Below are 23,181 nucleotides of genomic sequence, written 5' to 3' on the forward strand. Positions count from 1 at the left end.
GGAGCTGAAATACTGTTGAACTCCTATGTAGTCTTTTGCTGGCCTGGGGAGAATGGTGGGGTGAGTGGCAGCAGGCTATTATTCAGCTTACAGTCAAAGCTCTTTGAGAGATGCCTGGTGGCCTAAAGCCTAAAGATAGCTTTCTCTTGAAAATGTCTCTTTCTCTCTTTGTTTTAAGGTGAAGGCAGACCACAGAAATCTGCTAGTGTGCAAACAGGCACAGATACAGGAGCTCTTACCCAGCAGCAGGGGTTCAGTAGTGAAACAGTGCAACTGTAGGCAGGTCAGGCAGGACTGTCAGTGTGATGGGATTGTCCCTTTTGGCACCTGTTCTGGTGGAAATTATTGCTGTTCTGGGTGTGTTTACTAGTGCTTTCTAACAGAGTCCTGGTTGGATGTGCAGGCAACAGTGTTTGTCTCCTGTACTCCTGTGTGGCTTTGCAAGTGTAGATGGTCCCAAAGGAATTCAAGTGATGGGAAAGAGGAAGGTGTTTGTGGGTGGGGGTTAAGTTGGGCTCATCCTTCAATGATTTCTGTGTTGTCCTTATAGCATATGGAAGCAATTGTTTGTGATAACTTCCTCAAAACAACAGAAAGAGCTCACACAAGTACAAAACTCACTCTGAGACCTGGGTACAGCTGGTCAGACATCGAGTTTTCTGAAAAGACAAATGAAACTGGTTGGGGCTGTTCAGATCAGTCTTTCTGAAATGATTATCTGCATCTCAGTAGGAAGGCAGAGATGACATGTCTTCCTCCCCCAAGCATGGGCTTGCTGTGTGGGATGTGCCTGATGGAAGCAAAGGCTGCTGTCAGATATGCCCTATGACTTCCAGGTGGGATTGGGCTGCAGTGAGACCCTTCTTTCTGGGAAGGCCCAGCTGCTGTGAATACCTGTTGGTACCTTGAGTCCTGCAATCCAGGACTCTGCTGGTTTGGTCCTATCTGATGGTGTTGGGATTTGATGTGGAAGGAACAGGATAAGGGATCTGCTTAGGCACAAAAATTTCTTTGCACACATTTTTGCAGTTCCTAGTAACTAAATTTAAATTTAAGCCTGTAAAATGGCTGAATATCAGATTTTGCAAGACAGGTATTAGCTGCACAGGTTTTGGCACCTAAGAGTTTATATTGAGCGTAGAAATTTGAGTAAAAGTTGACCTTAAAGGAATGAAGGTGGGATGGTTTCAGATAGCAACGTGGCAGTGCAAAATGAGCTGCGGAAGTGTTTTGTGTGTGGATCAATTCAACAACTCTTGCAAGCTGCATAGAGAACCTTAACTGAAAGTGCCAAATGCTATTAATAGAAGCCTCAAGATGAATGCAGCTTGTCAGCCTCCTCTCCTGCATCTAATTTAGGTGCAAATGACAGGTTTAATCATGCAGTTGTTTCCAGGTTTGGTTGAGGGGGCCCATTAGTTGCCTGTGAAGGCCTGAGCAAGCAGTGATGTGTCCGACAACTGTAGGATGCAAACTGGGCAAACACAGGAGCCATTGGTAATGAACAGTGTCTTAGATCTGCAGGGGAATTCTCTAGATCCTGTGCTAAGTTCAGATCAGACTTGGGAAGGTGTGCAAAATAATGTATTTCTGACTGGAAAGTGCTGAAGTACTACTTGGGAGACTCATATGAATGGCGGTGTTTATGGCTGTGTAGGACTGTAACTGCCCTTACCACAGGAGGAACTGGTAACTTCAGAGATGGGATAATGGCAGACCTCTATCGGCTGATCCGCCCTTTGCTGACAAATCTGAATTCCAGATTAGGAAGTTAAGGTTGATATGTTTTTGTCCTAATTACCCGTATGAAGAATTAATTTGTTTTAGCTGGCAAACTAAGAAGAATCCAGCTCATACTGTGTTGTTACCCATTGTTTTTTCTCTCTGAAATATTTTTCATTCTCAAGTTTTGTGACAAAGTAACTATCTCCTGCCCCTCTGTCACCTAGTCTGGAAGCTGGTGACAGAGGGGCAAAAAACTGTGGGGAAAAAACTGTGGTGTATTGTGGGCAGGTTGGTGGAGGTGGAGCTCACAAGTCTCATAAGATCACATTTTAAATTTATATGCACTCATTTTTGATGCAAGTTGGTCTTAATACTTGAGTATTATCAAGTGGATGTGCTGCCTTTAGATAGGCTTTTTGGGGTTGCTTTTCAAGTTCTTTACACCAGAAAGTTTTTGAAGTTAATACTGGGAGCAAAAGAGGGGAAGCCTTTTTTAGAAAGTTAGTTATGAATCTTTAGTCTAGAGAGAGTTATCTGTTTCTGTGGCACTTGATCTGTCAATATCAGAGGTATGGCCTTGACAGTTGTGTTTTTCTAAAGGAACAGATGGTCTGTTCGAGGCCAGAAGATACTCACTGGCAGTAAAAGAACTAGACAGGAAGACTGAGCTTCTCCTTTTATGTCAAGCTGTATGCTGACCATAGGAGAAAGGTAAACTTTCCACATCCTAGCACAGGCAGAAGAAGTCTCTTGGAAAAGCAGCAGGGGACCTCCACTGACTTTAGAGTGAGAGAGGAGGCTGGAGTAAGGGTGATATTTTGGTACTGGTGAGGTGAGGGTGTCAAGACAAGTCAGGTAGTGCTCCTGTTTGGTTTCTCTTCTTAAAGCCTTAGAGGGTTCAGATTGGTCTTTGGATGTGCATCTAGACTGAGCTAGTTGCAGGGAAAGGGTATGTTTTTTTTGTTTTGTTTTGTTTTTTCCCTCCAAATTTGGTCTTCCTTTGGCTTTCCCAAGGCTGGCAAACAGGAAACAAGTAGAAAATTACATGTAGAACATGATTTTCTGCTATTTTGGCCTTCTGGACATGTAATTGCCATGCCAGGGCTGTCTGGAGTGAGGGAAATGGAGGGGCTGTCACTGGGCTGAGTAGGATGAGGGAGGAAGGAACTGTCCCCTCCAAGACAGGCTGCTGTAAGATCAGCTCAGCTGTGGTGTAAGACTGCACACTGAGAGGCTCGGTAAATGTCCTTGCAGAGCACAAACATACCTGTTGGTGAAAGTAGGTTGCTGAATTGTTACTAGATATCTACACAGCCAAGGTCAAGCAATGCCTTTTAGGACAGTAGCAATTACAGCCAGACTGAGCTAAAGCCTGCACTGAGCAGTGTAATCACAGCATTGCTAAATTGATGTTTGCTGACAGCATCAAGTAATTGGTGCCTTATCTAGATGGAACTACTTGAATGGCACATGTCTCTTCCACTTCCTCCTTCACTGTCAAGAATGCATTTTCTGTAGGAATTTGAACCCCTCCTAGTTTGGGAACTGCTGGTATTAGCCAGAATCTCAGCAGCAGAAGCAGTGAGTTCTTTCTGCATGTTTTTGAGCTGCTTAAAAAGGTGTGTTTTGGAGTATTGTTAACAAGTCTGGAAGAGTAGGTATCCTCCTGGCTTTCCCCACTCCTCTCCCCCACCTTGTTCCAATATTAAGTTGAAACAAAACTAGTTCCTTTCTTTATCAGTGGATTTGTAACTGCATTTTTAATTGCATGTTTTTTCTTAACAAAAATCCGGTGGAGTTTTGTAAAAGCCACTTTTTCAGAGATTCTCAGTTTGCAAGGGAAGGGGAGAATTTGGTGGTTTCTCATAATGCCCAAAGTACCTGGGGTATATTATTTATAAGAGGGAAAAGAAGACCAAGTTGTTCCAGAGATTAGAATATGAAATCTTCCACTTTCCATGTCACTGTTTGAAGGCAGGCCAAATTTGAAATAACCGAAAGCATGGATGGCACCTCAGCCCTGTTTTACTTGCTGAATCAAGGTGGTTCTCTGTGTGGGGTTATTTCTGGCCCCTTACCTAGTAACCTGTGCCTTGAGCTCAGCGAGACCTTGTGTCTCACCTGAAGTCCAACTCCTCAGGTCTGATAAGGCTTTTGGTCAGGGTGGCGTGGGAAACCTGCCCCGCCCCTGTCTTTTGTGATCCACCTCGGTATAAATGCAAGATGTTCGTCTTCAGGGCAGCTATTAAAGTCAGTAGTAATTATTACAATAGTAACTTCTGATGCTGTGTCCATGCCCCTAAGGCCTTAACCAAATATAACTTAGATGATGATAATTAAAAACAGAAGACTGTGACCCAGTAAAATCCTTGAGTTTGGCACAGACAGCAATGCTGAGGAGGAATGTATGCATCAAATATATAATAAATAAAGTGAAGCTGTGCAAATGTAAGGGAAAGAGAATAATTTTGTGTCGGTCAAAATAACCCCAGGGCTGAAAACTGCTTTGTGCCCAGAGGTTGACTCCTTTCATGCCACAAACCAGATTTTTTGCAGTGTAATCCCACAGCAGCCTTTTTTTTTTTTTTTTTTTTTTTTTGCTTTTATCAGCTTCTTAGTACTGAGGCCTTTATATCTTCCAAGTAGCTCTTCCCAGTTGCTTTCTTTTATTTTCCTAAAAATAGTGGAGATGTTTGCCTGAGGGGAGTATGGGGACATTTACATAACAGTTTCTTGCAAGGGTCATTGGTATGCAGCAGGCTTGTGAATGTTTATGGTGTTCTGTCTCACCACTCCTGGCAAGGGATGCCTCAACCACTAGTTGTGATTTCCACCTCCAGCACTGGAGGAAAAAGGAACTATTCAGTTCCTAGGAATACGAGTTTGAGACCAGGCTGAACCAATTACTACTTGATGGAGGCTACAAAGAGAATGTGTCAACCTGGAAGCTGTTTTCAGGAAAGAGCCAAGCTCGAGAGACAGTGGTATGTTGCTCTTATTGGAAGGATGGGAATCGGTGGCTGATGAATGTGCATCCCAGCTTTTCACCAGTACTATCTGCTGCTTGCAATGCTCTGGCATAGGTGTGTAACTCCTTCTCTGTACCCCAGCAGTATTTTCCTATGCCTATACTGAAAGCTGAATGGAGTTACTTTTCTATCTGTTGCTTCTCAGTGGATTTCTAGGAACCAGGGAACAAGACCGTCAGCATCTGTGTTATGGGTCTATTTGATCTGCACTCACATTTCATGGTACCTCCTGTTTTCTTTCTTGTATGCTCTAGGTGACTTTGGAGAAGGTGTTGGGCATAACCGTGTCAGGAGGCAGAGGATTAGCCTGCGACCCCAGAACTGGCCTCGTTGCTTATCCAGCAGGGTGAGTCACTAACCACATTCCTCAAAGCTAAAATAAACCATGACTGGTGCATTAACATAAAGATTCAGGGTGTTTCCACTATCATCTTCTATAGGAAGCCTATTTACTGCTCTTTAAACACCAGAGAAGGATGAGACTCAGCACTGTTAGTGTAATTGGCAAGGGAGAAGGGTTGCATTAACAAATTTTAATGAGATCTCTTTTAATGGAACTCCTCTCATTTGTCTTGCTCTAAGCTGGGAGTTAAATACATTTTGTGGACTTTTCAGTGTGTTCTGTAGTGTGATGAACATAGGCATAACTCAGTGTGATTCTCAATCCAATAAATACCTAATGGAGCAAATTATTCTTTCAATGAATTGACAGTAGCCTTCTTGTAGATGCCCTGCAGTTTATGACTTGCCATGTTCCTCAGCCAAATGTGAGCAAAGATTTCAGGCTTACAGCCTGAACCTGCTTATATGTGGGTTCTTTGGAGTGAAACACATCTTTCAATTGTGGTCTAAGTTCAAATAGAGGTATCCAGAAGGAGACTTTGATGGAAAGCAAAAGAGCTACATACAGGGACATGGGTGAGAGCTGGAGAGGTCTGCTGCAATGCAGGAATCAATATGAGTTTGTCTCTCCTTTGAGCTTGTTCTGCTGGTCAGCAAGCTGAAAGAGCAGGCAAAGGGCACTATCTCCAAGTCATATTGCATGAACATACTCTTGAGACTTGAAAGCTGGAATTAGAAGACAGGATCTTCCACATCAGTTGTAAATTATGTTTTCAAGGGTACCATAAGTATACTAGCAGCATTTAAAGATTCTGTGTTTGTGGCTAAAATGAGAGATGGAGTCAGTGAAACTGGCTGGAAATCTTTGCCTGACCTGGTGATATCCTAGTTCACCAAATCACAGCATTGCTGTGGTTGGGGGAGCCTCTTGAGATCATCTAGTTAACCCTCATGCTTAATCAGGGTCACCTCTAGCAGGTTGCCCAGGCCTATGGCCAGACACCTTTTGAATATCTCCAGAGATGGAGATGCCACCATCTCTGGCTGCCTTGTTCCAGTCCTTGACTACTCTCAAAGTAATACAAACAAAATAAAAACACAAAAATAAAGGGTTTTAAAAAATGTATTTTTTCTTTGTGTTCAAATGGATTATAGTATGTTTTAATTTCTGCCTATTGCGTCTCTGTCAGTGTCTGTTAATCTGCAGACAATTAGAGGTCCACATCAGTGTTCAACAGCATCTGTTATGCTTGTACTCTTTGGAGCCAGGCAAATATATTTTGATGTGTTTAGCCTCTTCCTGTGTATCTTTTCTGACACTGAATATGTTGACACTTGAGGTCATCAAAGAGAGAGAGAAGAAAATGAGTGCACTAAGCAGGTATTTTGTGCTCTTGCATAGCTGAAGGTAGGTTAGTTTTGTTAATAGCAATGTCCTTTGATGAACATGCCTGACATTGATTTAATAAAGTGTGCGTACACCTGGGGTTTCTTTTGGCTAATTAAAAGGTTATGTGGTTCCTTAGGGCTTTACAGGGGAATTCCTGTCCTTACTTGTTGGTGGTAACATTTCATGGCCTGGGCAGGAATATACTAGATGTGTGTTCTAAAAGTTTAAAGGCTTGTATGACTTGCTGCTTTTGTGCCATGGCTGGCCTGATACTGTTGTGATATGCTGCAGTCAAGACAATCTCAAGTTGACAATCTCAAATTAACAATCTAATAATCTTGTTCAGCTTGGGTTTTGTTGGTTTTTGTGGGAGTTTTTTTTAGTTTGGTTTGTTGCCTTTTTTTTTTTTCCCCATTCTGATTTCCAGTGAATGTCTCTTGATTTGGAAGAATCCTGGTCTTTCTGGTACACTGGCTTAATTTTGTATATTTCTGTTTCTATTTGAATTCACAGACTCACAGAATAGGTAGGGCTGGAAGGGACCACACTGGGTCATTTGATACAACCTCCTTCCTCAAGCAGGGCACAGGATTACATCCAGATGGTTCTTCAATATCTCCAGTGAGGGCGACTCCACAGCCTCTCTGTTCAGTAAAGAACTGAACTGTCATCTGCACAGTAAAGAAGCTTTTCCTCATACTCTGGTGGAAGTTCCTGTGCATCAGTTTCTGCTCTTTGCCTCTTGTCCTGTTACTTGGCACCACTAAGGAGAGTGAGAGAGAGCTCCATCCTCTGACACCCTCCCTTGAGACACTGATAGACACTGATGAGATCTCCTCTCAGTTCTCTTCTCAAGGCTGAGCAGGCCCAGCCTCCTCAGCCTTTGCTCATAAGAGATGCTCCAAGTCTATTAATTATCTTTGTAGCCCTTTGCTGGCCCCACTCCAGGAGCTCCATGTCTCTCTTGTACTGAGGAGCCCAGAATCGGACACAGCACTGCACATACGCCCTCACCAGGGCTGAGCAGAGGGGCAGGATCACCTCCCTGGCCCTGCTGGCAATGCTCTTCCTGATGAACTCCAGGTTCCCACTGGCCTTCTTGGCCACAAGGCAACAAGGGCTCTGTTGTCCACCGGGACCCCCGGGTCCCTCCTGGCAGAGCTGCTCTCCAGCAGTCAGCCCCAGCCTGTGCTGGTGCCTGGGGTTGTTCTTCCCAGGTGCAGGACCCTGCATTTGCCCTGGCTGGATTTCAGACAGTTTTTCCCTGCCCATCTCTCCAGCCTGTCGAGGGCCTTCTCAAGGGCTGCACAGCCCTCCGGGGTACCAGCCACTCCTCCCAGCTTTGTGTCACCAGTGAGCTTGCTGAGGAGGCATCTGCTCCTTCATCCAAGTCACTGATGAACAAGTTAAACAACACTGGGCCCAGTACTGAACCTTGGGGGACAGCAGTGGTGACAGGACTCCAACCAGACCCTGTGACATTGCTCAGATACATGTGTGCATTTACTGGACACCAAACAACTTACATGAGTGTGATGTAGCAGACTGGGCATGGCTCATGCACAGTTAATTCATGACCTGTGCATGCAACTTAGTCATCCTCAGTTGTACTCCAGTGATTTCCCCATCCTGCTGCTTGTGTACAGAGGTTTTGCAATGCTGACATGCATATGCTTTGCTCCTCCAGTCCTACCCCTAAAAGCTGAATTTACGTAACAACCCTGTATTTTCCTAAGAACACTTTCAACATACCTAGATAGATTGATTTGGTTGAGATCAAAACAGTTGCCCCAGGCATTGTGACTTCATCCAGGTATACAAGCAACTATGTGAATGAGGACTTGTGCATAAGAAGCTTTGGCATTCTTTGAGCATAATCTTAATTTGGGTCTCTGGTTTGCCTAAAAATTGTTTTTTTTTTTTTCCTAATGTGATTGTTTTTTCTGAGTTTTCTCTTTCCTGGAGTTTCTGAATCTCTTGGGAAGTTTCTTAAACTGATGAAAGAAGGAATTCCCAGTGCAACAAAACTCATTCCAACTCCACTATTGTGCCAAAGAGCTGAGTGTTACATTTTTTTCATTTTCTTCCCAATGGCTTTTGCACATATCCTTTCTCTGCTTTGACCCTAATGAGGCTCCCTCTCTGGCAGTGTGAGACAGCAGCTGTGCTGATCCTGGTATGTTTTTTGTGGGATGCTTTTGTTGTAGGAGACCTTTCTTCATGTCAGTGGTAAAGGGCTAAAGGCATTGAGCACTGCAGATATTCCAGGCTACCACTTTGATGTAAAGCTCTTGTCTTGGGAGATAAGACAATATAAGAGAGAAAATTGTATCCTCTGCAAAGGTCTTGCATCTGCTGCCTGCATTCATCTGTTTTTATATTGTGAAGTGAAACAAACCCAAAGTTGCTTAATTGGATCTTTGGGTTTTGCAGTGACTAACAAAGTTGTTCTTGTGAGGGGAGTACAGAAATGTTCCTAATTTTTTACCTCTTGTGATAGGACCAATGCTCTGGCCTTCTTTTGTTTCAATTCCCCTGCTTTGCATTTTCCCTGCTCTTCTCGGTTTATTATTTTAATTTTTTTTTGCAGTAGCTAGTTGAGGCTCTGTTTCCTGGAAACAAGAAGAGAAACAAAACAAAGAAAAACCTCTGGGTATGACTAACATTAAAAAGGAAAAAAATGGGTCTGTAAAATGTCTATCATTTAAATTCTAGACCAGTTACTAAGATAGCTTTAGTCAGCTTATCTGGTTTTAGTGTTTTGTTTACTGCTGTTTTTTAGGCCTTGTAGGTTGGTATGACTGATTGATTGATTGAACTTCTCATTGTTCTTCTTGGCTCTCAGCTGATCCTGATAGCTGGTTGGGAACCTGATCTTCAGGCATTTGCCTGCTTGAGGAAGCATCCTGTGCTTTTTCTTCTGAGGAGCAGGAACATAGCACTTTTTGCCTTTAGTGTGCAATGCCTTTTAAACACTATGCTGTCATGCTCTGGTCAGCTTAAGCATCCCTCTAGTTCTGCTCATCAATTTGGAGCCAATCTGATCGATTTCAGGGATTTTTTACATTAGTGTTCCTCGCTGGGAAAACTGGTATTTGATACATAGCATGTGTGCTGAGTTCATCAATCTCAAACTGCATATTCTTTTGTTCTTTCCTCCTTTCAGCTCTTGAATAGTTCTTTACATACAGCAACTCCTGCTAAAGGCAGATATGTGTTTAATATAGAGATTTCTCTCTGAGACGTAATAAAATGAGTTTCTCTGGCTTTCTCTCAGAAATTGCTGTATACAGTACAGACACAGGTCCCTGGCTAGCTCTGTGTGTGTGCACAGTACATTTGCTGAACGCATGATTTGGATGCCCCTGTATTCTGATCCATTTCAGAATGAATCATCCTTATTTGTAGATAGGGAGGGGCAATAGGAGATGGATGATCAAAGTTAAAGTGAAGATTCTGAGTCTTTTATCCTGCTACTTTTTGCTGCATGATATGGTTGAAGAGTTAGACTTGTTCCTTCTTCAGCTTTATCACCTTGGAGTTTTAGTTAGTTGTTTTGTTTTTTTGGAGATAGGACAAGTAATAGTCCAAAATAGATAATTGTATGAGTGTTCAAACCAGAAAACTGCACAGTTCTTGGTCAAATTTTATTTTACTGCAATTGTGCTGTGCAGCTTCATTTGTGCCAACCTGCACTGCAGCATCATCCAGCCACAGTCTTATCTCTTCACTGTGTCTTCCCCTGTTGCACCCCTCATCCTCAGTTGATTTGCAGAATGGAGTGGAAGCCACTTAACTCCTCAGCCCTTCTGAGTCATACCCCTCCAGGCTGTCAGGTCCTGAGCTGACTGGCAGTGATGATGGTTTCTATCACAGCAAGGGGAGGAAGGGGATGAACAGGAAATGAGTGAATTGGTTTTAATCCATCTAGGAGCCTGCTCAACACATGTGTAGCTGTCTCACATAGCTGAGTAGTAAATCCCTCTGGAAGCTGAAAGAATGAATATTTTTATTTTCCAGAACTGATTGTTGGTTTGCTCTCAAATACTTTCCAGTTCCAGTAGATAGGCTGTAAGGCTGAGTGGTATCCAGCCCATCCACATGTGGATGGAAAACTTTCTCTTGGAAAGTTTTAGTCATAATTTTCCATCGTTATATAGATAGATTACTGCACAAGGTAATAAATAATCAGTTTAGAAAAATTTCACTTTACCTTAAGCTGTATATAACCCACAATGAAAGAATAACACTTAGGACAACCATTGTGTAAGTTGAGCAGGTATAATGTTGCCTTGCTCCTTCTTTCTTCCTTAAAGTGGAAGGTTTTGATCAATGAGGTACAGTAACAAATTTTGAGAGGCAAATCTAACAGGTGACTGATGGTGAATGAGGCAAAATACTGTTCTGAACTGGGATCTTTCCAGGACTTATGACCATTTTGGCCAGCTTAGAATTAGTGGTGACATAGACAACAAAATCCTATTTTGTAACTTTACAAGTATTCCTGCCTTATTTCAATGCCTGTTTTTATTAACTAATTGATCACATTGCTTGGGTGTCACAATGGTAGTTGCCTTTAGAAAACTCTGTGCACAGAAGCAAACTACTTCCTTATAGAGCCAGGACATGGTACATGTGCAGTTTGAGCACAGCTCTACTGCTCTGTGCAGGTACAGTCCTTCACTATTTTTTGCTTAGCATAAACACTAATGCTATTGGGCTGTATCCCAAATGCAGCCTGAATTGGTACAGGGCTTTTGAAATATTTGAGCTGGTGGGTTGCCAGTAGATAAATCCACTTCTGCTGGTGTTGCCTCCTTCAAGTTTACTTACCAAAACCTTTGAAGGAGAAGCTCTGTGGTTTCTTTTTATGATCTTATGGTGTTGTAAAGATGTAGAAACCTACCATAAAACGAAGAATAGTTCTTGTGTATGCTTCAAAGCAGATATCAGCATCTGGTCACATCAGAGGCAGCTTGCTTTGTCCTCTTTGAAACAGGACAGTTGCCTTTCAAGAGTTAGACCTCTTTCCCCTCATCTCCCAGGAATCTGGAGTTGTTAGTAAGTTTCTTCTGTGAGGCTATTGTGCTTAACATGCCATCTGGGGAGATTTTCCAGCTGGCACAATTGTGATGATGGGCTCAGAGATGAAGATAAGAATCCCCTGAAGTGAGATCGTTAAGCATAATTAGAATCTGTACTGCAGAATGGTTTAAGTAGGGCTGCTACCACCAGACCAAGCAAAACTTTGTGTCAAAAGTGAGCAACAGGGGGTTTCAAAAAGATGTGTCCAAAAAGATGATAAAGAGTAGCCAGGCCTTTTGCTCCTTTTCCTTCCCCAGCAGTAGCAGATTTCTCAGGAAGAAGCAGGGATACTCTGTGTCTCAAATCTCCCTGTGCAAAATACCTGCTAGAGAGAGAGGAACGTATCCGCACTGGGGCATGAAGACCGGGGTGTAGTAAGACTTCATTCACCACTTGCCTTTATTAATGCAGATTAGGAGGAGGGGAAGGTGTAGCTGAAGAACTAGCTGTAGAGAAGGGTGGGCTGAAGAAGGCTTGACAGTCTTAGTTTCTGGCAAGCGAGTGAAGTCTGTACTTGGGACAAAACAATGGAGATCTTTGCAATCTCAGGCTTTATTCTCAGACCAAATAATTGTAACTGATATTTTAATTATCAGAGGTGAATTTAAGGGGGCTATGGCCTCTTCAGTTCTCTTGCAGTTGACCCATGACATTCACAAGTAACAATCATGCAGTTTGGAGTAATTGCCCGCTTCAAATCTAGATAACAGCTGGATCCAGTTCTAGATCCCCATCATTGCACTTCAGACAAGGTCCTGTCTGCTGGAGTAGGGACAGTCTTTCTTGTGTGAGCTGTTTCCACATGTTCATAACAGCTAGACAGGAGTTTCTACATTGTTTTTTTTCTTGGTCTTCCTTTTTGGTCTCTCCTTTCTTGGTCTCTCCAGTGACTACTGGAGACTCTTCCACATTGAATCCACATCTCTAATAAAAAAACCTGCACCTAAAAAGTAGGATTGTTTGCTGAACAGCTGTGTATTGATCAGTTCAGCTGCAAGCTTGCTTGGTTTGGCAGAAGACAAGACAAATGAGCAAACAAAGCAGCACTAGCAATCACCTGGAGCTGTAGACAAACTCCCCTAGTCTAAGACGTTACCAGAATTGGAGTCAAACCTGTTAAATTGACTTCCAGGCAGTTTTCATCAGCCAATCCCCTAGTGTCTGTGTGTGTGTTGGCTGCTTTTGATCTCTTGCCTAATTAATTAAAATTCTTTACCTTTGACAACCAGCAGAGGACATACCGTTTGGTAGAATCTTAAATAATGAGGTAGCTGTGAAGCTTCAGACCTGCAGCAAACCTGTTGCCCAGCAGAAAAGGGAGAAAAATAGGACAAAACCTCAAAATAGCTGGGCAGAAAAGTTTCTTACTAAACCAGGGGGAGACTTAGTCAAGTCTGCCAAAAGTGCTGCAGGATACATTGAAGACTGCAGCACTGGGGTGCTGTCAGATGGCTGGAGAGAATGTGTTGGGAGCTGAGCCCCTGAGTCTGAGAGCTCAGCTGCTGTATGGGGAGTTGGTTAATGCCATCTTTGCCAACTGTGGAGTAGCTCTTGTGGTGGATGGTGGGAATCTTGTGGAATGCTTGGCTTCAGACCTTGTGTGACTTCTACGTTGTGTCACTCTTCATCTTGAAAGATGAGTCAGAGCAGTGCTGATGTTTAGTGTTGCCAGGTCCCTTTGAGACAAGCTGCTGTTGTGCTGCACACAGAGTGCTGTTCCCCTGTGCACAGAGCTTCTGGGTACTTGTCCTGAGTGCCACATGCTAATCCAGCCTTCAGGTTACAAGGGGTGGGTCACTGCTCAGTAGCCAGCCACTACAGCTTGGGACAGATAGAGATGTAATGTGATGCTTTGTCCTGCTGTTACTATTTGAGGATCTGGCATCAGCAATAGATCTGATATGGCATCCTCCTTCAAGCCTCCAGGTACCAGTGTATCTGTTTATTCCCTGTCTTTCGAGAGAAGCCATATGATATGAGCCCTTTCTCTCAAAATTTTCTTTGTATACCCTACACTATCTGGGATCAGCTTGTGCTCATCCATGCTTTTGTAATTCCTCCTTTCTGTCAGGCACCTGGAAAAGGCTGGACTTTACAGATGAGCTCAGTGTAGGAGCAAATTGCTGCATCCCTGTCTAGCTACAAAACCTCCTGTCCCAGAAGGAGCACAATCTGTGCCCCCTCTTGCAGCCCTTCCAGTGCCAGGACCTGTGACAGGCAGTACCCAATCTCTGCACTCAGGGTGAATCAAAGTTGAAGTCTGGGGACCCTTGGTAAAAGTTTGCTGCTATTTATAAAAACCAAAACAACACAAACCAGAAAACCTCAACCAACTCCAGCCAGACCCTCAAAAGCTACAACAGGAAACCTTGACTTGTTTAGGCTGTTTAGACTGGTTTTTGATATCTAGATTGAATTGAGATTTTTTCAAGGGAATGGTCCAACTGAAGTGAAACATTTTGGAATGTGTTTCACAAATTTGTTCACAGGAAATCTGTAGAGAAAGGGAATATGAGAGGAAGCAGATGCCTTTCCCCAGAAAGAGCAGCCTGAGGATCTCCTTAGGATATAGGAACCCTGCTTTGAGTTGAACAGAAAACTGAGTTCAGTTCAGAGGTGAGCAGGTAACCATTCTTTCTTCATGTTCTCACCTTCAAATTTCCAGAGCTGGGTCCAGGAGAGTCATAGAATGATAGAATTTGGGTTGGAAAGGGACCTTTAGAGGCCATCCCACACGGCAGCGAACAGGGAGATCTTCAACTAAACCAGTTTGCTGATCTATCACTCCTCTGGACAACCTGTTTCAGTGCTTTATCACATTACTTTTTTAGTAAAAAAAATTCCAATTTGGATCTATTATCTTTTAGCTTAAAGTCCATTTCCTACTAAAATAGGCCCTACTAAAAAATTTGTCCCCATCTTTCTTGTAAGTCATTGTTAAGTATTGAAAAGCCACAGTAAGGTCTCCTGGAGTATTTTCTTCTCTAGGCTCAGCTCTCAGCCTATCCTCACATGAGAGGTGTTCCAGTCCCCCGGTCATTTTTGTGGTTTTTCTCTACCTGCTCTAACAGGTCCATGTCTTTCCTGTTCTGAGGATTCCACACCTGGATGAAGTACATCAGGTGGGGTCTCACTAGAAGTGTGTTGTTCTGTATTCTTTATGTTGCTCTATATTTGGAATGATATTGAGGGTTTGTCCAAAGGACAGGATGACTTTTCTAAAAAAGCCAGCAATAGGGAAGAGCCAGTGTATTGTAGGGCATGGGGAACAGACTTCTTTTCTTTATATTTATAGTCTGTCATGGGACTGGATGGTAGAGAAAATCACTTTGTTTCTCTCAGCTTGCACCGTTTCCTAAAAAAGAAAAGTAACAGTTTTCTATTTTCTGCCTTATAGATAATAGGAGTTAGGTATTAAATAATGACTATATTGGAAAAAAAAGGGATAATGGGAAAGATGCTGAGTTGTACACCAATCCTGACCTGTGCTAGTTTGGACACTCTTCTCCCAGGACCACACAGTAACCTTCCCTCAAGGTGGTAAAGCCCACAGACGCAGGTTGTGCTGCCTTTCAGAGCCTCTGCTCCTGCTGAAATCCCACAGCTGGTTCCATGAATGGGACACGAGCTCAGCTGATGCTGTGGTACATGCACACACATAAAGTTAAAGACGTGATTATGGCAAAAAAAAACCCCAGATGCTACTGTCTCTACTCCTTCCGTATCCTTGTTTTCACCTGTTCTAAGTACTGAGCAAGCCTGGTTCTTAGAGAGAGGATACAAAATGGGGCAGTGGTAGAAAGAAATGCTCTCAGAATGCTTTGTAGAAGGAAATAGGATGGAGTTTGTGTAAGCATCCCTTCATATAGCTCCAATATGTTTTACATTTTCCCTTTTTTATTTTAACATCAGAATACTTTTACATGCATTTTTTTTGATTACTAATAACCTTTGGACTCTGACCCTTCAGTACCACAGCATGATACACAATTGTGTTAGCTGTAGGAAATTTTTGAGCTTAACTGATGGTGAAGCTGGGGATAGTTTTTAGTGCAAGAATGAATTGCAGGACTTATATATGGGCCAAAGAAGGCTCTTTGCTTGCACTGTCTGTGTAGGCAGTATGCATGTGCTTTTCCCACCAGTGATGGAAAATCTTGGAGAAGGGTTTTGCTCTGTATGTGGTGCTGCAGTGGTGTGGGTGAGCTATAAATGAAGCTGGGTACTGTGGGTGGGCAAGTAGCTGGGTAGCTTCTGTCCCACACTGTCCTACACAACTGGTGTGGCTGGTCCAGGCACTGCCTGTGCAATGTTTCTTGGGGGGCCAAAAGTATTAGCTGAGTCCTCAAGAACATTAATGTTAGTGTGGATTCTTGCTGTTGCCAAAAATGTTAGTGATGAAGAAGGTGAGAGCAGGGAAATGGGAATGCTGTTATCTGTGCAAGGCTGCAATGAAAATTCTTGTTACAGCAAAGCATTTAACATGCCTTTGAAATTTCCCTGTGGTGGATTCCCAAGGTTGTGAGCAGGGAAAGGTAGGGATTTTTGGAGGAGTCCTGCAAGTTTGTTGCTGTTTGGGTTGCCTGACAAACCATATTAAGGAAAACTACATGCTTCTTATTGCTGCCATCCTAGTTCCAGGGCAAATATTCCAGTTCCCTCAAAAGGAAAGGAAAGTGCCATCACACCTGTCACAGTATCTACAGCAGTTGTTGTTTTAATGATTGTATTGATAATTTCTGATTTTAACCTATCTTAAGAGAAATGTTGACTGTCCTCAAACCTAGAGTGTATCACTTGGATTTTTAAACTGGGAGGCAAGCTGGTAATAATCCCATGTATATGGCTGGTTTGTTACTTTGTGCTTTGATCTCATTAACCAGCATGTGAACTAAAGGGAAGTTGCTATTGAAAAGAAAAAAACAGGGGAGGAGGAGGCCAGGGAAGCAGTCCCGTGGTGAGGGTCATAAACTTGTGGTTCATGTGCAAAGAAATGGAAGCAAGAGAATAAGCATGACTGCTTTATTTAATAACAGATCTAAACACTCAGGTAGAGCTCTGCAAGTGGGAAGCTTTGAGAGGTTTGGAAAGCTATTGCATGCTAGTGAAATAGGGAAGAGGAGTGTTGCAAAGCTCTCAGTACCTCAGCTATTTTGGAACATGTAGGACTTTTCTCACCTTGAAGCTCTGCAACCTGCTGGGGTTTTCCCATTAGCTGAGAAAGGAGGGGGATGGCAGAGAGCAGGAGCACCCAAAAGCCTGTGTTACCTGCAGGTAGCAGCCTGCTCTCTGCTCTACCTGCTCTGCATCTCTCCAGTTACACCTCCTAGCAACCAGTGCCTTGGTGCAGCAACACCACTGGCCTGTGAGCCAAGTCCTGAGCTTGCATAAGAGAAGGGGGGGGAGTGGGGACTGAATAGCAAAGTCTGGGATGAAAATGAGATACCAGCCGCCTCAGCTGAGCTCCACCCTTTCCAAGAATCTCAAAACAGGCACTGTCTCCTGGCAACCTTGACACAAATCACAGAGTTTCAGTTAAAAGAAGTATATACAGTCCAAAGGACATATCCCATCACCAGGTGTGAACAACAAGGAGTCACTCCTTTTACTCTTTCTGGAAGACCTGGCACTGTAGATGGTCTTGGGTTTCACTCAGTGTCAGAAGGCAGTGAGTTAAAGGTGAAAGAGCATCATATTAGGATAGCTAAGAAGTGCCAAGAAAATGGTGTATTTTGTTTATTGTAAGCATGCCCTGACTATTGCTTAGGAACCAGATGTAGGACTTGGCCCCCTCCCTGCTGCACTGGAAGATGTGCCCTGCAATGTATGCACACATTGGCCTGTTGTGCATCTGAACATGGTTCTTTCAGCTGTCAGTCAAGGACTGACCGAGCTGATACCATCCAATTTCTTGCCTTTAAAGTTGTTATGCTTTTGCAATGCTAACCTAATACTTTTTAGGAAGTACTCTTAGTCTTGGAATCTCACGTGGCAATATTTCTCTGTGACAGGAGATATACAAGAAAGCAAAACTGAATTTTATCATGATTGCTTCTCCTTCCAGGAAAGCTGTCTTTTCAGATCTCCTGACAACTGATGTTCAATTAACTGCTCTGAAGAAAAATTTCAGTGCATTTAAAATACTATGTATTATGCTCAGATAGAGGTAAAGCAGAAGTAAATGTTCATCTTTTGTTAAAGGCAGGGCTGTCACAAGGCTTTTAAAAAGATAACATGGGCAGAATTTAACTTTGCCGATCTGGCAATATCTGAGCTGTTCCTTCTGTGAGAAGTGGCAAGGCTGGGAGAGGGAAGCTGGCATGAGCTGTGGCTGTTTGGGCCTGGGAGCTGCAGCAGGCTTCCTGTGCATTGTGGTGTGGGCAGTTGTGGGGAGGAGCAGGCTCCCCCTGCCCCTTCTTTCAGCATCTGCCAGCCTGACCTTGTAGGGTGCTGAGTAGGCAAGGCTGGCAGGAGGCTTTAGTGCCTTTTTGTGGATCTGGCAGCCTGCTGCCCAAGGCAACTGTGAGCTTTGCCCATGCCTAGAGAAGTGGAAAACAACTGGCTATTTGAGCAAGTGATACTTTAACTTCATGCTTTCCAAGAAGCATTCCTTTTTCAGTGTGTGTGTGTGTTTGGTGTGGGCTTTTTTTTTTGTTTGTTATTTGTGGTGGCTTTTTGTTTGTTGGTTTGGTTTTTTTTTTTTTTAATATGACACTCTCGCAGAGATATGGCCTGGATTATGCTTACTGAAGCATTCAAGGGGAAAAGCTGCTCCAGTTTCTTTGCTGCTGTGGGGGCTTTTGCTGCCTGCTTGGAATGCAGGAGGGATCAATAATGGGTCAGTGAACCCTGGAAGGTCTGCCCAGTACCTTATCCCAGGTGTGATGGTGGTGGAGAGGGGGCTGACAGACAGGGTTAAATGTCACTGGTTTTTTGTTTTGCTCCTTTGAATGATGCCATTTTAATATTGGTATGATTTGTACTCATGGTAAAACAGTTAAAGCCCTGAGCTGTCATGTTGGTCTGCCCCAGCTGATTAGTTTGATGTATGGATCTTTCTCCCTGCTCAAGTTGCCCGGGCACAATGAGGGAATACTCTGGCTGTGCATGCTGCTGGAAACAGAGGTGTTAGCCAACTGCTTGAAAGCAAGATATATTTTTCCTTTGGGACTTGGTTTTAAAGGAAGACACTTATTCAGCTTTTGAGGCTTCATGGCATGGTGTCAGCTGCTCTTGCAGGGAAGTTGGTGCAAACCTGAAGTGTAGAGCCAGATTTCTCAGTGTAATCCCATCTGGGTCTGCAAATCTCTGCAAGGAGCTGCTTGATCCCAGGAGGGCACCTTCAGAGAGCTCCCATCTTCTCTTGTTATACCATTGGACTTGAAAGCTGAATTTGCTCAGCATGTGATGACAGATTTGATTATTCTGCAGTAATTTTATTGTAAACTTTGCTTCTCTTTATCTTTTTCTTGCCTTTCCCTCTAAACTGCTCTTTGCCTGTTTTTTAAATTTTTTGAATTTTTTTCTTGAGCTTGTCTTTCATTGCTTTCTCTTCACCTGTATGTGTATCTTTTCTCTGAGGTATTTGCCTTGGGCTTTGTTGTTCATGCGCAAAGAAAAAGCAGCCCTTATATTTGGGCTGTGTATGTGCATTAATAAAAAAGGCAGGAATTTATTGTTGGTATAACTAAATTCATAACACTCTAATTCATGAATCATTTTACTTTACCACTAATTATGACATAAAAAAGGACTAATAATGCATTAGGGTAATTCTATATAAAAATATCTGAATAATTGTGATAGTGCAATTAAAACTGTAATACATTTATTTGTTTCTGTTTGGTTTTTCTGGTGTTATGCTCATCCTTATGCTGCTCCTCTGGATCTTAAAGTCAGTTGTTAAGGGTAAATCTTCAGCTTTGTAGCCCTTCTCTGTGAAGAGTATGAAGTGGATTTTACTGGATTCTTCTTTACTCCAGGGTTCATCTGGGTAATTTTTTATATGTTTACTAATGCACTTGCACTTGTACAACTCCACAATGCTTCTGGAATTCACTATATATGGTGTCTTTAATGCATGTTATATAATTTTTCTTTGTTTTGTTTGCTACGCCTAAAAGTTGTTTTTTTTTTCAGTTCCAGGTCTGTATGTTTTTTTTAACAGACAGTGGGTGAATTATTTGCAGCAGTTTGGTCTCCAAGAGCAAGCACGTGCCTCCTCTCTTACCATCCCATTCCTGTACTCCTCTGCACTGTGTCCTGCTTCTCCACTTCTCAAGGCCTCTGCTCTTATATCATGCCAGCATTTTTCTTCACTATGCAGTCATTAGTTGTAAATATCTCAGGCTACATAAAATAGCTGTTGGTCAATGTTGTTTTTATAAAATTATGGTTGTATTCCACAAAAGATAAACAGAAGTAAAACAAATCATTTATAGACACCTGGTCAGTTACAGAAATTGCTGTCACAGCTCAACCAAGTAAAACAGAGCTACAAGCAGGTCAAGAAAAGTTCAGAGCAGGCAAACCCAGGCACCCCAAGGCCTTTGAGACTCAGTAAACAGCTTGTGGACTGTTGCTGAAAATGGCAAATCTGGGGCTGTTAGCTAGATACTGATTGTAGAGGGACTGGATCTTGAGAGCAAGTGGAAGGGTGGAGCACAGCTAGGGAGCAAGAGATCCCCAAAGCAGGTGTCTTGGCTGGTCTGTCAGGACAGATTCTTTTCTCCATGCTGATGTTCCTGGGACAGCTGTAATTTTGGGAGATCTCAGCATATGGAAACAGGTCTTTTCCCAAGAATTAACATAGTATACTGTGATTCTGTAGTGTTCCTCGTGGAAAAAGTTGCATTTTCTGTCTTGCATGTGAAGCTGTTCAGGTTTTAAGCCGTATTCTGGCTGTTTTATGTCTCTTGGTCACACCTGGAACCAGTCAGGTGCTGCTCAAGCCTCCATTTCCTAGGTCTTCTCAGTCTTTCTTGTGTGTCTGATCAGCACATTTTCTGGTCATTAACTATCTCAGTGATCCTTTTGTTCCTCCAGCCTACCTATCATCAGTTGCCCATTGCTCTAACCCTGTGGCTGCTGCTCATCGGCAGTATTCCGTGGGTGTTTGCCAAGAGCGCTGAAATAAAATGCAGCCCTGCAACTCCTAGCCCAGTTGATTTGATACTTTGTGTAGGTGTATTGCTGGCATTGCTTCCCTGCCCTAGGGAAGTGAGTGGTTTGGAGAGAGGGAAGGAGAAATGTGCACTCTCTGTGTGCATGTAAATATTATAGTCAGCTGTGAGCCATATGTATGCGTGTGTCTGTGTATATACCTATGTGTGTGTGTATGTGTCTGTAGAGGCATTTGTCATCAGTACCCTGTCTCTTACAAAGCTTGTCAGATGTGCAGACTGACAGACATTTCAGTCTGTGTAAGTACATGTAATGGAGCTGCTTTGCATGGCTCCATTTTCCTACCTACCTTTGTTGCAGGCTGGAGGACAGGTGGAATATTCTGCAATGCAGCAGAGATGGTCTGTCCCTGGTTCTGCTAGGACAGGGTTTTATTCCTTGTTTCTCATTCATGATGATTTTTTTCCCTCTCCTGGCTTTGACTTGTTGAAGGGAATGGGGTTGTTTTGAAGGTGAAGTTCCTGCTGAATCATTGGTGACTAGGTAGCTGTGAGCCATAACAATTAACTGGAAACATTTTCATCTTCCTTGCAATTGTAATGATTCCCAGTTAGCAAGCTGGTTTAAATTTCATGGTTTTGCTCTGAGGCCTTTTTTCCCCTCTGCTTTCCCTACATGCACTTCTTGCCCAAGTCTTTCACAATTTGTCTGGCTTAGCTCTTTGCCTCCCAGGAAAGGTGTCTCCTTATTTTGCAGCTCTGTAAAAAGCCATCACTCTCCTGAGGGTACTGCTGCCATGTCACTGGCTCCAGTATGGCTCCTCTGGAGTTGTGTACAATTTATCCAGTGGAAGATGAGACCCAGGCTGTCTTTCCTCTCTGCATCTATTTTGTGTGAAGTGCTTTCCTGAGTCATCACCCTGCCTTGTATTTGTCCAGTGTCAGAAGGGTTGCTAATTTTAAAAATCATCCTCTTCTTTTTCACTGCCTCCTTAAAAATAGACCTTGAAATAGCATGAAAACCTCCAATGGTAGATTAAGTATTTTCCACATGGAATAGTTGCAGGAGTGAGGATATGTTGCACTGAGATCAGCTGGACCTGCTAGAAATCACTGTAGCCAGCCCATGTGGACAGGCAGCACCTTTACTCTAGGAGGAGGCAGGAAGGAAAACTTCTGCAGTTGCTCATCTGTGGTCCTGGTAAAGCTGAAACTTCAGTGGTGCCTTGTTTATGCAAGAAGAGAGGCCTGGGCTGATCGATGTTACAGTCACAATCTCTGCTCGTTATTCGATCTTTTTATCTGTTCATGTGTTGAGTTTTTTAAAAGTATTTTTAAAATGTTTTGGATGCTGTTTCAGATCTGTGCATCTGTTCTCTGCCATCTGCAGCTTGAGACACAGCTGGTTGTTTTAAAGATGTAGTCTGGCAGGTGGAAAGGGGCTGCTGAGAGCAGCCAGTGAAAGCTGTCAGCTGTGCGTGGCAGGAATTTGTGTTGGCCCTCCCTGTGCAGGGCAGGAACTGAGGAGAAGCTTTCTGGGCACTCAGCCCTGTCCCCTCATCTGCAGCAGGGCCTGTTCAGGTAGACAGGCACAAACAGCATTGGCTGCAGAAGATCATGAGGATGGTAGCATCCCTGCCAGATGACAAGGAGAGAAAGCTGCTTGTTTTTCTGGATGTCATCGGATCAGGCATTGGTGGAGATTTTGCAGGGCTCTCAGCTTTGAAGCTCAGTTTCTGTAATGGACAAAGTGAATTCAGTAGGCTGAAATGGTGGTGAGAGCAGAAGTTGCCCTTGTCTGTTTGGGGATTATCCCTATAAACCCTTGTCAGTTCAGCTCTGCTGCAATTTTTTCTACTGCTCTCTCTCCTCTCTCAGTGTGGGTGCAAACAGTGTGTGTTTTAAGATGTCTCTGAAAGTCAAATTTCTGGAGGCTGAGAAAAGAGTCTGGACAAGTATCTTAAAATACTCCCTGTTCTTCCCAAGGACTGGGCTATTGGAGGCAAGAAATTTGACTTCAGTTTGTCACAGTTCTTCCTGTGTTTTTTTTTGGAGCAGAGCCTATTGTGTGATGTGTTTGAGCTCCTACTCCTGCAGATTTGGGGTGCCATGCAGCCTTTTAAATAGAGCAAGTATGTCCCTAGTTGGCAATCAGAAATTTCTACCCTATTAGTTTAGTGACACTAAATATATCACTGACTTTCTTTATCACAGTGGGCTTCTTGTTCAGTATTCGTGGCTTTTCATTAGCCTGTGTTGGTTTCTGAAGTATGAATTTAGCTGCACCTCTCAGGCTCCCACCTTTTTAGTTCTGTCTGTCACAGATTGGTACAGGGAGCTCTGGAGGCTTTTCTGCTCAGGCAGTGACACCCAGCTCTTAACCTCTCAATAGATAGATCTTTCTTCTCAGCATGCATGTAATTAATACAGTTTGCATGAAAATGCCTATTCAGTTACATAGTCAGTGTGCACATCCTCTCATCACTGT

At 43.2% G+C, this 23,181-nt stretch overlaps 1 protein-coding gene across 6 annotated transcripts in view; it reads left to right on the forward strand.

Annotated features, from left to right (window-relative positions):
- MAPKBP1 (mitogen-activated protein kinase binding protein 1) overlaps positions 1–23,181 on the forward strand; it is a 99,621-nt gene that overhangs the window by 23,952 nt on the left and 52,488 nt on the right. For all 6 annotated transcript variants that reach the window (XM_030274340.4, XM_030274341.4, XM_072930009.1 and 3 more), the window contains one exon: positions 5,009–5,100. In XM_030274340.4, the coding sequence (XP_030130200.4) occupies positions 5,009–5,100 (92 nt within the window). The remainder of the gene's footprint in view (positions 1–5,008; positions 5,101–23,181) is intronic.

The sequence above is a fragment of the Taeniopygia guttata genome, chromosome 5, assembly GCF_048771995.1.
Source record: "Taeniopygia guttata chromosome 5, bTaeGut7.mat, whole genome shotgun sequence".
Lineage (NCBI taxonomy): Eukaryota > Metazoa > Chordata > Aves > Passeriformes > Estrildidae > Taeniopygia > Taeniopygia guttata.